Below are 15,917 nucleotides of genomic sequence, written 5' to 3' on the forward strand. Positions count from 1 at the left end.
CTAACTGACTGCAACTCTCCCCCAAACACACACTCTGAACGGAGCCTGAGGGTTTAATCGCTGAATCAGTCACGTGGTGCAGCCAGGCAGCGAGGCGTCTGACGTCATCGTGTTCAGCCCCGCCCCTGAGTGAAGCAATCCTGCAGACCTCAGAGTTTCTGTTCAGGGGAAGTGAAACTGTCTGACAGTTGCTACGAAGAGGACGATGGCGCAGTTTTCATTTGTGAAACGGTGTGTGTGCATTTGCGAATTATGAGACTGTTCTAGCTCCATACCAAACTGTTTCTAACTGTCTCCAAACTGTCTCTAACTATCTCCAAACTGTCTCTGTCTCCAAACTGTCTCTGTCTCCAAACTGTCTCTATGTATGTCCAAACTGTCTTTAACTGTCTACAAACTGTCTCTAACTATCTCCAAACTGTCCCTAACTATCTCTAAACTGTCTCTAACTATGTCCAAACTGTATTTAACTGTCTCCAAACTGTCTCTAAACTCTAACTGACTGCAACTCTCCCCCAAACACACATTCTGAACGGAGCCTGAGGGTTTAATCGCTGAATCAGTCACGTGGTGCAGCCAGGAAGTCATAGTGTTCAGCCCCGCCCCTGAGTGAAGCAATCCTGCATACCTCAGAGTTTCTGTTCAGGGGAAGTGAAACTGTCTGACAGTTGCTACGAAGAGGACGATGGCGCAGCAGGAAAACCAGCTCGACCCAGTTAAATTCTCTTGTTCCATCTGTTTGGATCTTTTAAAGGATCCGGTGACTATTCCCTGTGGACACAGTTACTGTCTGAAGTGCATTAAGGACTTCTGGGATGAAGGAGAGAAGAAACTCCCCAGCTGTCCTCAGTGTCGACGCACGTTTATTCCGAAGCCTGAGCTCCTGAAAAACACCATGTTAGCTGATTCATTGGAGGAACTGAAGAAGACTGGACTCCGAGCTGCTCCTGCTGATCACTGCTATGCTGGACCTGAAGATGTGGCCTGTGATGTCTGCTCTGGGAGAAAACTGAAAGCTGTCAAGTCCTGTTTGGTCTGTCTGGCCTCTTACTGCCAGAAACACCTCCAACCTCATCGTGATGCAGCTCCACTAAAGAAACACCAGCTGGTGGATCCCTGTAAGAACCTGCAGGACAACATCTGCCCCCGTCACGGTGAGGTGAGGAAGATGTTCTGTCGTACTGATCAGAAGTGTATCTGTTATCTCTGCTCTGTGGATGAACATAAAGGCCACGACACAGTCACAGCTGCAGCAGAAAGGACTGAGAGGCAGAGAGAGATGGAGCTGAGTCGACAACAAATCCAGCAGCAGATCCAGGACAGAGAGAAAGATGTGAAGCTGCTTCAGCAGGAGGTGGAGGCCATCGATCAGTCTGCTGATAAAACAGTGGAGGACAGTGAGGAGATGTTCACTGAGCTGATCTCTCTCCTCCAGAAGAGAAGCTCTGAGGTGAAGCAGCAGATCAGATCCCAGCAGGAAACTGAAGTGAGGAGAGTCAGAGAGCTGGAGGAGAAGCTGCAGCAGGAGATCACTGACCTGAAGAGGAGAGACGCTGAGATGAAGCAGCTCAGAGACACCGAGGACCACAACCAGTTCCTCCACAACTGGCCCTCACTGTCACCACTCAGTCAGTCCACACACTCCTCCAACATCACCATCCGTCCTCTCAGGTACTGCATATTTACAACATATTTAACCGTTTACTTCGGCATGGACGTTGGGGCACTCGTCACGTGATCAGGATCTCCGCTCGTCTCTCTATGACGTAGAGGGGACGCCCAGGGAATTCCCTGTGGTTGACGAAATGGGAGAATGGTTAAAAAAAATGAATTTAAATATCGCCTGTTTCCACTCCCTGGTTCAAAAGCCATTAACAATTATATTTTGTGGCTGGACGACGCTCTGGTTAAGGTCTGGTTAGGTTAAAGCACCACTTATGATTGTTTAGAAGTAGGAAACGGATTTACAACGGATCCCAATTGACTTCGCATAGGTACAATATCCGTGGTGCTCACACGAAATTGACCACTTTCTGTGCTGGTGCCACGGAAAATAGTGGTGAGAGGTGGTGGGCATTTCACGGATTTTTGTGAGATCAGGTTGGAAATGTTGCAGCTTCACATTAAGCCTGAATTATGGTTCCGCGTTAAATCAACGCAGAGCCTACGCCGTAGGGTACGCAGCGACGCGCGCCGTACGGTGTGCGTCGCCGCGTACCCTACGCCGTTGGCTCTGCGTTGGTGTAACACGGAACCATAAATCAGCCTTTATTCTGGCGAGATCTGAAGAAACTTCGCAACAACGAGCAAGCGATTATGTACATTCACTGAGTGAATATTATGAAAGTAAAATATATATTTCTCGCTAGAAATGTAATCAAAACGCATTTTTATGCAGAAACTAACTCAAAATATTGATTGTTTTCACTAAAAAATGAGAAATGTCCGCCATGTTTTTAGGTGTCGCGGCCAGAATCTTGAAAGTCACGTGACTTGGACGCAAAACTAATAGGCAGAAAAATGTAACAATTCAAGAGCTATTATTGTAACTCCTCTACGTTTTGGCACTTTGGACCAACGTAGGCAGGGTACGTTTTTATGTGAGACTGGGTTGCGATCCTGCGACGATGCACATTACTTTTCTCAGTCAAAAGCGTTACCATGGCGACGATCGACGACAAAAAGCGCGCCCCCCCTTCATCTGATTGGTCCATATTTGATAATTCCCCAAAAGTCACCAAATTTTGCACACAAGCCAGGCCTGGGGATAAATTTGATATTTCATGGTTTGCATTAATGGGCGTGGCAAAATGGATCAACAGCGCCCCCTAGAAAACGTTTTGCCTCAAGCCCCACAATACGGTTTGACGTATATGCACGAAAATCGTTACACACCTGTATCATGTCGCAACTTAAGGAAAAGTCTCTTGGCGCCATGGCCCAAACCGAACAGGAAGTTGGCCATTTTGAATTAATTGTGTAATTTTGCCGCAATTTATGCCATTTCTTCAGCCGTTTCTTCGCCCGAACCGTAACGTGCACCCAGGTGTGTTATACATCAAAATGTGCGTCTCCATCCTGCGACAACGCGCATTACTTTTCTCAGTCAAAAGCGTTACCCTGGCGACAATAGATGCCAAAAAGCGCGACCCCCCTTCATCTGATTGGTCCATATTTGATAATTCCTACTTTCTGCCATAACTTTTGAATGGTTTGATATAAAGGCTCGTGGGTGGTGTCATCGGACTCGGTTTTGAGTCCTTGAACATAATTGGTGCAAATTAGCCCCGCCCCGCCCCTTCTTCTGATTGGTCGATATCTGATAGTTCCTACTTTCTACCATAACTTTTGAATAGTTTGATATACAGTAGAGAGTCGTGGGTGGTTTCATCCACTAAATGTCCAGTTCTGAAGAATCTACATCAAGTCATACAAACTTCCACTGAAGCCTGAACGTGCACAAGGGTGGAGGCCGTTCATCGCTGCTTGCAGCTTTAACTAAAGTTAGTCATCCTAGGCTCATCAATCAATCAATCACATTTTATTTATATAGCACCTTTCGTCCAAGTACATGAAATACAAGGTGCTTTGACATTGTGATTGAAAAATAAGCATAATAAACAAATAAAAACTGGGAGACCAAAAAGATAAAAACTGGGAGACCAATGCACCCTGACATACAATATAAAATATATAAAATTTATAAAGAGATAAAGGTTCAAGGATTAAGGCTAAAAAAAAATAAAAAATAATCAGTCCACAACAATAAAAATAGTAAAAACATTATAAGAGATAGATAAATAAATAAAACAGATACCTTTAAAAAATTTTAAATGGAATAAAACTAAAACTATAAAATGTGATGCTACATAAAAGCCAGACCAAAGAGATGAGTTTTTAATCTACGTTTAAAAATGTCCACATTTCCAGCTCCTCTCAGATCCTCCGGCTGTTCCACAGTTTTGGAGCATAGTGGTTAAAAGCAGCATCACCAAATGTTTTAGTTCTACTCTGTGGAACAGCTAGAAAAGAAGAGCCAGAGGATCTGAGGGGCCTTCCTGGTTCATAGAATAAAAACATTTCTGAAATATACTCTGGCGCAAGCCCATGTAGCGCTTTATAAACTAATAAAAGAACTTTAAAATCAACACGAAAACTAACAGGTAGCCAGTGTAAGGTTTTTAAAATGGGCCTAATGTGTGCTCTCCTTCTGGTCTGAGTCAGAAGTCGTGCTGCTGCGTTTTGAACCAGTTGCAGCTTGTTGATGGTATTCTTGGGCAGACCAGTAAGAAGAGCATTACAGTCGTCTATCCTGCTAGTTATAAAGGCGTTAGTGCATTAGTCTCTCCGTGTTGCCCAGAGAGAGAAACGGCCTCACCTTAGAAATATTTTTTAAATGATAAAATGCTGTTTTTGTGACACAGCGTACGTGTGATTTTAAATTAAAATCTGAGTCAAATATGACTCCTAGGTTTCTTGCCTCTTTGCTCGGGTTTACTCCATATGTATTTAGTTTAGAGGCCAGTTTCTCTCTCTGGGCTTTTGAACCGACGATCAGTACTTCAGTTTTTTCCTGGTTTAGCTGTAAAAAATTCTGCGACATCCAGGCCTTAATATCTAAAATACAGTTAAAAAGTGAGTCAATCGGCCCAGTGTCATCAGGAGACACGGCCACATAGAGCTGTGTGTCATCAGCATAACTGTGGAAAGAGATGCCGTGTCTCCTGATGACACTGCCCAGGGGTAACATGTATAAATTAAAAAGTAATGGTCCTAAAATCGACCCTTGTGGTACTCCATAGGTAGCCTCATAGTGTTTGGAGACATTATTATCTATTGAGATGAAGAATTTTCTTCCACAAAGATATGAAGTGAACCACTTTAAAACAGTTTCAGCTAGGCCAACACGCTTGCTTAATCTATCTAAAAGAATTTGATGATCAATAGTATCAAAGGCAGCACTCAGGTCAAGTAGTACCAGAACCGAGGGTTTATTCTTGTCAAGGTTTGTTCTGATGTCATTTACTACTTTTAGCAGGGCTGTCTCTGTACTGTGATTTGTTCTAAAACCAGATTGAAACATTTCTAATGTAGCGTTTGAATTTAAATAGGCACTTAACTGAATAAAAACTAATTTCTCTAAAATTTTACTTAAAAATGGAAGATTAGAAATTGGTCTATAATTGCTGGGTGATAAAATGTCCAGGTTCCCTTTCTTTAAAATAGGTTTAACTAAAGCAGTTTTAAGATCAGTGGGGAAGACGCCTAGCTGTAGGGAATGGTTTACAATGGCCAGTATGTCTTCAGATAGTGAGTTAAAAATGGTTTTAAAAAGGGAGGTTGGGATTGGATCAAGGGAACACGTGGAGGATTTCAGTTCTGTTACTACTTTCCTCAGGGTGTCAGCATCAACCAGGTCAAAACATTCATACCTCACGTCACATTCCATACAGGATATTGGTAAAAGTGCAGCGTGCTTGTTTTGCTGGCAGATACCAGACCTGATGTTTATTATTTTCTCCCTGAAGTAGCCAGCAAACTCTTCACATTTAGAAGCTGGAAGCTTACAGCTATTATTTGTTTTTGGATTTAAAATATAATCTATTGTATTAAAAAGCAGTCTGGGGTTATGGATATTGGTATTAATCAAATTTGAAAAATAATCCTGGCGAGACTTTTGAATTTCTTTGTTGTAGTTTTTAAGTTTTTCAGTAAGTATGTTTTGATGAATTTCTAGTTTTGTTTTTCACCATCTGCGCTCTGCAGCTCTACATTCTCTTTTTAACTTCATAGTAAGATTATTTTTCCATGGAACAACACTTTTTGTAGTTAGTTTCTTGATTTTAATAGGAGCGACTGCATCAAGTACTGTTTTCATTTTAAGATTAAAATCATGGACTAAAATTTCACAAGATGATGGTAGGACTGTATTTTTGCAAGCTATAACATGTGATGAGAAAGTTGTGGCTACTTGAGGGCTAATGTATCGTTTTCTAACAGTGCGTTCTGTGGTGTTTTGTGCAGCATGATAAAGACTATTAAAAAATACACAGCTGTGGTCAGAAAGAGCCAGATCAGTAACAGATGATATGTTGATGCTCAAACCATATGATATGACTAAATCTAATGTATGTCCATATTTGTGAGTAGGTACGTTTACATGCTGTTTAAAATCCATGCATTCCAATAATTCTAAGAAATCTTTGGCTCTGGTATCTGCCAGATTATCAATATGTATGTTAAAATCTCCAATTAAAGTACAAGAGTTGTAACTCGTGTGAATGACAGACAATAGTTCTGAAAATTCTGTTAAAAAAGAAGGGATAGATAACTTAGGAGCTCTGTATATGGTAACTGCCAGGAAGCGAGGCTGAGAGTTTAAAATAGTTGCATTGTATTCAAATGTGTTAAAAGTGCCCAAATCCACATCCCTGCCCTTCAGTGCCTCTCTGTATATTGAGGCTGTGCCTCCACCTTTTTTCCCTTCTCTGCATGAGAAGGAAAAGGTGTAGCTGGGTGGACAGGCCTCTAGTAGTGTGGCAGGAGCATCTGCGCCCAGCCAAGTCTCAGTTAAAAAGAGGCAGTCAAGATTATTGTCACTGATGAGTTCATTTATGCAAAAAGATTTGTTTGCCAGTGCCCTTATGTTGAACAGAGCCATTTTAATTTCCGTCTGTCTTGAAAATGAAAATAAGTTTCTGTCAATGTTAACTGTAATCAGATTGTTTACAATTTTTCCTCTAGTAGCTCGTGTTGCAGTATGTCTAGTTGATATAATGGGTTTGATAAAACTAGCAGGGGTGGGTGGGGTATTAATTAGTCATGATGTAATGCAGTGCATTATGTTTTGTGCCAGTATCTGTGTGCCCCTATGGTTGGGGTGCAATCCATCCCGTTTAAAAAATGCAGGGCGGCCCCAGAAAAGGTCAAAATGGTCAATAAAAGTAAACTTAAAATTTTCACATGTCGTTTTTAGCCAAGAGTTTAAGTAGACAAGACGACTGAATCTTTCCATGCCTCTTTTGTAGGTAGGCAAGGGTCCAGAGATTGCAATATTTTTTCCAGTTTTTTTAAGAGAGTCAAGAAAAGTAATAAAATGTTTCTTCATGACTTCTGATTCACACTGTGCTGAATCATTGGTACCAACGTGAGCGACCACAGTACTCACGTTTGTGTGCTTTTCGAGCACAGCTGGAAGCTGTGCGTTGAGGTCCAGCACACGGGCTCCGGGGAAACAGTGGACTGCTGTGGCGGTGCCGCGGGAGGGGAGCGGGAGTCCCCGGACGATGGAGTCTCCGATCACCACGGTGGAGGCAGTCGATGGTGGGGGGGCGGGTGCAGCGGAAGGCTGTCGGTCAGGAGATGGGTCCGGGCTCAATGCCGCGAAGCAGTTTTCCAGCCTCAGCTCCGGACGAGATGGTAGGGGCCGGAGGATTTCCTTCCGTCCGCCCCGCCACTCTCTGTTTTCCACCCGCTTCCACTGGTTTCTCCTTGGATGCGGTGTAGAGCAGGAGCCTGCTGAGCGTCCCATCGCTGCAGCCGCTGTGTTCAGAGATGGAAAATGTTCCTCGGCCGCTGCCTCCACACCCGGGTCCTGGACCGGGAGAGTTGTTGCAAACAGGGCTGACCGGGCTCCCATGCCAGCAGAGCCGATTACAACAGTGGAGTTAAAAGTTTCCTGAATTTTTGATGTCTCTTTGAGTGCGGTGTTTAACTCCGTGACTTGGCGAAGTTTTGTATGCAGCTCTATCAGCTTCTCTTGCAGCTCTTTGATTTTATCACATTTTGTGCAGATAAAATTGTCCTTAAAATGATCTGCATCTACGATTAAGAACATGTCACACAGTTCACATTTCAGGGCTCTCTTACTCTCAGCATCAGTCCGAGATTGATCCTCCATTGATTGATCCCCAATTTCCGGGTGGAGTGTCACGTGTCAGTTGTCAGTGTCAGTGCCAGGACACACAGGACCACATTATCCTTTTCTCGTGCACGTGCCCAGTCTTCCCTTGCGGGACGCTTTGAGTGTTTTTAACATGGTTTCTGCCTCCTGTGCGTTTTCTGGGACGTCAAATTTTTTATTTTTTTCACTGTCGTTTGATGGTTTTGTATTTTACCCGTTTGTTTTACCCGTTTGTTTACGGAACAGCACCGTCCTCACGTGACGCTCCTTTAATTATCTTTCATCATGTGCGTCGTCTGCAGACACATCATAGCACAGAGACAGCACTGGTTCGAGTTACGAATGACCTCCTTATGGCCTCAGATAAGGGATTAGTGTCCATACTGGTTCTACTGGACCTCAGATAAGGGATGAGTGTCCATACTGGTTCTACTGGACCTCAGATAAGGGATGAGTGTGCATATTGGTTTTACTGGACCTCAGTGCTGCTTTTGACACTATAGATCATGGCATTTTACTGCACAGGTTAGAGCATGTTGTTGGGATTAAAGGGACAGCTCTACGTTGGTTTAAATCATATCTATCTGACAGGTTCCAGTTTGTTCATGTACATGAGGTTTCTTCAGAACAGTCAAGGGTCTGTTATGGTGTTCCGCAGGGTTCAGTGCTAGGGCCAATCTTGTTTAGTTTATACATGCAGCCGTTGGGAAGTATAATCCAGAATCACGGCATACACTTTCATTGTTATGCTGATGATACGCAGCTCTACTTGTCTATGAAGCCGGATGAAACAGAACCGTTAGTTAAACTTCAGGCATGTCTTAGGGACATCAAGGACTGGATGTCCAGAAATTTCCTGCTTCTAAATTCAGATAAAACAGAGGTTATCATTCTTGGTCCAGAGCATCTTAGGAAGGGATTAGATGGTGTTGAAAAACTAGTTCATGCGTTTGTATCTTCTAGACTGGATTACTGTAATGTGTTGTTAGCAGGATGTCCAAGTAATTTGCTGAATAGGCTCCAGCTGATCCAGAATGCAGCAGCACGAGTGCTGACAGGAATCAGCAGGAGAGACCACGTCTCTCCAGTGTTAGCGTCGCTCCATTGGCTACCTGTAAAATTCAGAATTCAATTTAAAATTTTATTACTTGCATATAAAGCCCAAAACGGCTTAGCTCCGCAGTATTTACAAGACCTGATAGTGCCTTATGTTCCTGGCCGAGCTCTCCGCTCCCTTAGTAAACCTCTAGCTGGTGTTGGTAAATCTCTAGGTAGTGTAAACTTTAGTGTGTTAGAGTCAGTAGTCATAGTCGCAGCTATAGAACAAAACTATAATAGTTAGTCTCAAATATAGCTTGGTGGTAGATATGCTGCTATAGGCCTATGCTGCAGGGGGGACCGACATGATCCGCTGGGCGGTGCCTCTCACCCTTCTTCTCCTCTCCTTTTCCCTGCCTCTCTTCTCCATTACCATTTTTATTTATTATAAATATCTCATAGCTATCATTTTTGTCCATCGTTCCTGTAGTTTCTTGTGCCGGCCCCCCCTTTTTTCTCTTTTGTGTATGTTTGCAGGCCGGAGCCTCAGGAGCTGCGTTCTGGCCTGTGTTCCCGGCCCTCCCCCCACCTCTGGTCATCCCGCTGCTGCTTCCACCTGCCTACGTGGATGTCTGCTGTTGCTGCTTCCGCCTGCCTGCACCCCCCCCCCTCTGGTCATCCCGCTGCTGCTTCCACATGACTGTTGTGTGCTGCTGATGCCCCCCACCTCTGGTCATCCCGCTGCTGCTTCCACCTGCCTGCTGTGTGCTGTCGACGTCCCTGACTCCCCCAGTCTGGCCTTCGGCAGGAGGGTCCCCCCTGATGAGCCTGGTCCTGCTCAAGGTTTCTTCCCTCCTAAAGGGGAGTTTTTCCTTGCCACTGTTTGGCTTAAGGTTTTTCTCCCACTAAGGGAGTTTTTACCTGCCATTGTTTATGTAATAATTGCTCGGGGGTTTATGTTTATGTTTATGTTTATGTTTATGTTTATGTTTATGTTCATGTTCTGGATCTCTGGAAAGCGTCTAGAGACAACATCTGTTGTATTAGACGCTATATAAATAAAATTGAATTGAATTGAATTGAACATCCAACCTCAGTTTATTTCACAGACACTATTTGCACTCTTCCGTTTAGCTCACGTCATCACTTTCATTTCATAATATTTCCAGCAATCCGTAAACCGTATCCGTAAACATCGCTGTTCATTCCTCTGATTTACTCACGACCGGTGACCGTCCTTGATTCTTCTTGATCATAGCGGAGTTTTTTTACCTAATGTTGCGGCTTCTCTTTCAAATTTAGTGAGCCGCTACTGAGCGGGTCAACACAGTCAAAAACAAAAGACAGACGCGGATCCAGCGTCACCTCCAAGTTGATGCAATTTAATAATAATTCAGCAGATTATTCTGTTACAAGAAGTATCCATAAAAAGACAAAAAGCAACTTATTATAATTTCTGCGATCTGCCCTTTGCGTCAAAAAACTGTCCCCCTTCCCACTCTCCCTCTCTTGCCTCCAGCTGCAGGTTCATTAATCACTCATTAAATCATTAATCACTAATGAAATCATTAATCACTCATTAAATCATTAATCACTATTTCAATCATTATCACTAAATAAATAATTAATCACTCATTAAATCATTAATCACTAATTAAATCATTAATCACTCATTAAATCATTAATCACTCATTAAATCATTAATCACTAATTAAATCATTAATCACTCATTAAATCATCCATCCATCATCCATCCATCATCCATCCATCATCCATCATCCATCCATCATCCATCCATCATCCATCCATCCATCCATCATCCATCCATCATCCATCCATCATCCATCATCCATCCATCATCCATCCATCCATCCATCATCCATCCATCATCCATCCATCATCCATCATCCATCCATCATCCATCCATCCATCTTCTTCCGCTTATCTGTTCCCGGATCACGGGGGCAGCAGCCTCAGCAGGGATGCCCAGACTTCCTTCACCCCAGACTCTTCCTCCAGCTCTTCCTCCAGCTCTTCCTCCATCTCTTCCTCCAGCTCTTCCTCCATCTCTTCCTCCAGCTCCTCCGGGGGGAGTCCGAGGCGTTCTCAGGCCAGCCGAGAGACATAGGGAGGAGGGACATGCCTGGAACACCTCCCTAGGGAGGAGGGACATGCCTGGAAAACCTCCCTAGGGAGGAGGGACATGCCTGGAACACCTCCCTAGGGAGGAGGGACATGCCTGGAACACCTCCCTAGGGAGGTGGGACATGCCTGGAACTCCTCCCTAGGGAGGAGGGACATGCCTGGAACACCTCCCTAGGATCCGGTACAGATGCCCAAGCCACCTCAGCTGACTCCTCTCAATGTGAAGGAGCATCGACTCCGAGCTCCTCCCGGGTGACCGAACTCCTCACCCTATCTCTAAGGGAGCGTCCAGCCGCCCTGCGGAGGAAACTCATCTCTAAGGGAGTCCAGCCACCCTGCGGAGGAAACTCATCTCTAAGGGAGTCCAGCCACCCTGCGGAGGAAACTCATCTCTAAGGGAGGAAACTCATCTCTAAGGGAGCGTCCAGCCACCCTGCGGAGGAAACTCATCTCTAAGGGAGGAAACTCATCTCTAAAGGAGCGTGCAGCCACCCTGCAGAGGAAACTCATCTCGGCCGCTTGTATCCGCGATCTTGTCCTTTCGGTCACTACCCAAAGTTCATGACCATGGGTGAGGGTAGGGGCGTAGATTGACCGGTTAATCGAGAGCTTCACCTTTCGACTCAGCTCCTTCTTCACCACGACGGTCCAGTACATCGACCGCATTACTGCGGACGCTGCACCGATCCGTCTGTCAATCTCACGCTCCATCGTTCCATCACTCGTGAACAAGACCCCGAGATACTTGAACTCCTCCACCTGAGGCAGGACTTCTCCACCCACCCGGAGAAGGAACGCCACCCTTTTCCGGTGGAGAACCATGGCCTCGGATTTGGAGGTGCTGATTCTCATTCCTGCCGCGTCGCACTCGGCCTCAAACCGCCCCAGCACATGCTGGAGGTCCCGGTCTGATGAAGCCAACAGGACAACATCATCTGCAAAAAGCAGAGATGAAATCCTGTGGTTCCCAAACCGGATCCCCTCCGGCCCTAATTAATTAAATCATTAATCTCTAATTAAATCATCAATCTCTAATTAAATCATTAATCACTAATTAAATCATCAATCTCTAATTAAATCATTAATCACTAATTAAATCATTAATCACTAATTAAATCATTAATCACTAATTAAATCATTAATCAATCAGTACATTTAGACTAACCAAGATGAACTTTGGCCTCAACAGGTACTTTCAGGACGTGGCAGCAGCCGTGTCAGAGGTCAGAGGTCGACTACAGGACATCCTGAGAGACACGTGGACAAACGTCTCACTGGCCGTCACTGAGGTGGATGTTTTACTGCCCAAAGACCCAACGAGCAGAGCTGGATTCTTGAAATATTCATGTGAAATCACTCTGGATCCTAACACAGTACACACATGTCTGTTACTGTCAGAGCAGAACAGAAAGGTGACTTGGATGAACCAACGTCAGTCTTATCCTGATCATCCAGACAGATTCAGTGATTATTGTCAGGTTCTGAGTAGAGAGAGTCTGACTGGACGTCATTACTGGGAGGTGGAGACAGCAGGTGGAGTTTTTGTAGCAGTTTCATACAAGAATATCAGCAGATCAGGGGTTAGGGGAAGTGCATTTGGATATAATGATAAATCTTGGTCACTAGTTTGTCACTCAGGCAGTTATGGATTCATGTACAACAACATCCACACCTCCGTCTCAGGTCCTGCTTCCTCCAGAATAGGAGTTTACCTGGACCACGGAGCAGGAGTCGTGTCCTTCTACGGCGTCTCTGGAACCACGACCCTCCTCCACAGAGTCCAGACCTCCTTCACTCGGCCGCTGCACGCTGGAGTCTGGATTAACTCTCCTGGAAAATCAGCTGAGTTCTGTAAACTCAAATAAGATCAACGAGTTTCCTCTTCATGTTTTTATTGATTTTCTTTTCTTCTTTTCTTCTTTCTCTGACGGATGGAGGGACGTTTTTGTTCTATAAGATTGATTGTTGTTATTTCCTCTTTTGGAGGTGGAAGTTGTTCTTTTGTAGTTTCACCTGGGAAATATTAATACTATTAGCATATTTTATTTCATTATAAAAACAGAGAAATAAGCCTGTGTTGTAATTGTTAACTGTTAGTTTTTAGATTTAATTTGTGTTTTTTATGTTGTATTTCTCTTTTCTTCCACTTTAATATTATTTGTTCTTTTTTATTGGACCAATCACCACCACAAATTCCTTGTGTGTTTTAAACTACTTGGAAATAAACTTCATTCTGATGCTGATTGTGATAGTGATAGTGATAGTGATTCTGATGGTGATTGTGATTCTGATTGTGATGAACTCCACCAGACCTTCTTCATCTCTGACATCACGTCTGCATTCAGACTCGTTTCCTCCTTCATTAGCAAACCAAAGGTTCTTGTTTTCTAAAGATAAACATATAGTTTATGTAGTAAATGATTCCAGAGATGTTAGTGACAGCAGCAACGCAGCAAACGGTTGAGTGAAGCCTCTAGTTGGTGTGAGAGTGTCGGGGCCGGTAGTCGTCACTGCAGCTGCAGGACCAGACTAGATCTGCACATCACATGTTGCTGATGTCCAAATCTGTTGACCATGTTTCATGTTTAACAATCTGAATATTTAGTAAGAAATAAAACTTCTGATGTTCTAAAAAAAAACATTGAGATCTTCTTTTTTGTTGTTTTGTAGAGAAGTCTTGCAGGAGAGTTATGAGATAGGAGGAGTGTAACTACTTCCCTGGTCAATCATATAGTCCACGCTTCGTACTGATGTCAATTTAAAGTGCTTTTATTCTTCTTTGAACACTTTCTTAAAACACCGTGAAAACTAAAGTGAAACACAATGAGAAAACATTAATTTCAATTAATATTCTTCTCAAACACAGTATATTTGCACACATTCAAATAAATCAGTTAAACTCTAGTTTGTTCTTACGTTCCCGTTTTCTTAACACACCTAATAACTTAAATATCTTTTAATTTTACTTATGTAACCTAACTCTTTAAGTTTCACAATACAAAATAATACAAACTCAAATGGTAAACATAACCAATCATAGCTTCAAGAAGTGCTGGCTTCAAGTAGTGAAGCAGGTGATAACAGTCCATAGCTTATACATGCTAATGCTAATCACGGACCATTCATATGCTAATTAACGCACATCGCGAACCACTCAGCAGTTTCAGAACAACAAAGAAGTGCAAACAAAGAAACAATTACCGTGTGCGACCGTGACCAGGTAGTAGAATTACTCTTCTCTCTTTCTTTCTTTCTTCTCTGTCTCCCTTCATGTGTGTTTCGCTCTAAATTCGTGTTTGTGCGTCTCTCTAATTCCTCCCCCTAGCGGACAACACCCGGCTTCGGAGGTTCCTATGTAAATATTTACAGCGTCCTTTACACTCCCACCAAATTACGCTTTGATTTATGGCCTATGTACAAATATTGAGTATGCCACACCCCTAGTTTAATAAATCAATGGTAATTTCAATGTCATGTCGATATAGCATCTACCTTGAGACACAGGGAGTTTAACTGCTTTCCTCTAACTTGAGAGACCAGGGTTGCTGCTTTCTACTAAAACAACCAACTTCTGGATTGGGCGTTCAACAACAGATGGCTTGCTGAGGCATTCACCTGCTTTCCCTAGCCTACGTTCACCTATCTGTATGGTAGCTTTTCTGACAAGTCCATCTTCATTCTTGCATACGTCCAAAACTCTGGCAAGCTTCCACTCATTACAAGGAGCATCCTCTTGAACGATGACGATGTCATTGACTTGCACATTCCGCCTTGGGGCTTGCCACTTCTGCCTGAGGGAAATTCCAGCTAGGTACTCCTTCCTCCATCTGCACCAAAACTGCTCAAAAAGATATTGCATCCGCCTCCATCTTTTCTTGACATATAAATCCTCTTCGACAAATTTGCCTGGTGACGGCAGTGGGACAGAGGACTTCATCGTGAGCAGATGATTTGGTGTCAGGGGTTCCAGGCTTGTGGCATTGATAAATGCATCCGTAGTCATGTCTTCCAGTATCTCTATGTGTACTGCTCTGGAGCAGAGACACGTGAAGAGCAAACCATATCGCTTTTGTTCCTTGCAGCCTCGCTTAGTGTGAAAGGGACCAAAACAATCCATACCACAGAATGAGAATGGCGGTGCAGGTTCGATGTGATCTGTTGGAAGATCTGCCATTCGTTGTTGTTTTGTGGGTCTTCGTGTTTTTCTGCAGGTCACACACTGCCTTATGTAACTGGCAACTGCTTTACTGCCTCCGATGATCCAGTATCCATTGGCTCTGACTTCATTAAGGGTTTGCCCTCTTCCTTGATGCTGGGTCTTCTCATGGCAGTAGCTTAGGATAAGGCGTGTCACATCACGATCACTCTGTAAGATTAATGGGTGTCTCACATCGAAGGGCGTGGATGCTCTCCTCAATCGTCCTCCTACTCTAAGTAGGCCATCATGAAGCTCTGGGTGTAGCTGGTGGAATGGATTATTGCGTGAGAGCTTTCCAGATTTTTGGCTCATGATGAGCAGCTCTTCTTTGAAGGCTTCTTGCTGTACAAGATTGACAAGAGTAAGTGAAGCTTGCCTTCTTTCTTCTACATTTAGAGGCTCTGTCTGCTTAGATCTCTCAGCCAGTCGGTGTATACGTGCCACAACGTTCACAGCCGTGGTCCATTTTGAGCATCGTGACAGCCGCTCTAAAAAACTGTCCTGCTTTTCAGCCAGCGTGTTTAGCACTTGTGCTGCCTTGACCTCGGGGTCTCCCACCAACAGCTCTGATGGGCTTTGTTTAATATCAAGCTCTTTTTCCCAAAGGATCTTGGGTCCTTGGAACCAGTTTGA

The 15,917-nt window shown here is 43.8% G+C and overlaps 1 protein-coding gene across 2 annotated transcripts; it reads left to right on the forward strand.

Annotated features, from left to right (window-relative positions):
* The first annotated feature begins 241 nt into the window (after positions 1-241).
* LOC133443646 (tripartite motif-containing protein 16-like) lies at positions 242-13,768 on the forward strand. 2 transcript variants are annotated; one of them, XM_061720748.1, is made up of 3 exons: positions 242-1,118; positions 1,230-1,671; positions 12,276-13,768. In XM_061720748.1, the coding sequence occupies exons 1-3, from the start codon at positions 686-688 to the stop codon at positions 12,949-12,951; spliced, it is 1,551 nt and encodes a 516-aa protein (XP_061576732.1). In that variant the 5' UTR covers positions 242-685; the 3' UTR covers positions 12,952-13,768. The 2 variants fall into 2 exon arrangements, with proteins under 2 accessions (XP_061576732.1, XP_061576731.1); XM_061720747.1 differs by having other exon boundaries at positions 243-1,671.
* Positions 13,769-15,917: the final 2,149 nt, after the last annotated feature.

This window comes from Cololabis saira, chromosome 5 (assembly GCF_033807715.1).
Source record: "Cololabis saira isolate AMF1-May2022 chromosome 5, fColSai1.1, whole genome shotgun sequence".
Taxonomy (NCBI): Eukaryota; Metazoa; Chordata; class Actinopteri; order Beloniformes; family Belonidae; genus Cololabis; species Cololabis saira.

Coding starts and splice junctions, on each gene's coding strand:
- LOC133443646 (XM_061720747.1), top strand. CDS start 686: ATGGCGCAGCAGGAAAACCAGCTCGACCCAGTTAAATTCTCTTGTTCC. Junction 1,672..12,275: donor ATCACCATCCGTCCTCTCAG/GTACTGCATATT, acceptor TGGCCTCAACAG/GTACTTTCAGGACGTGGCAG.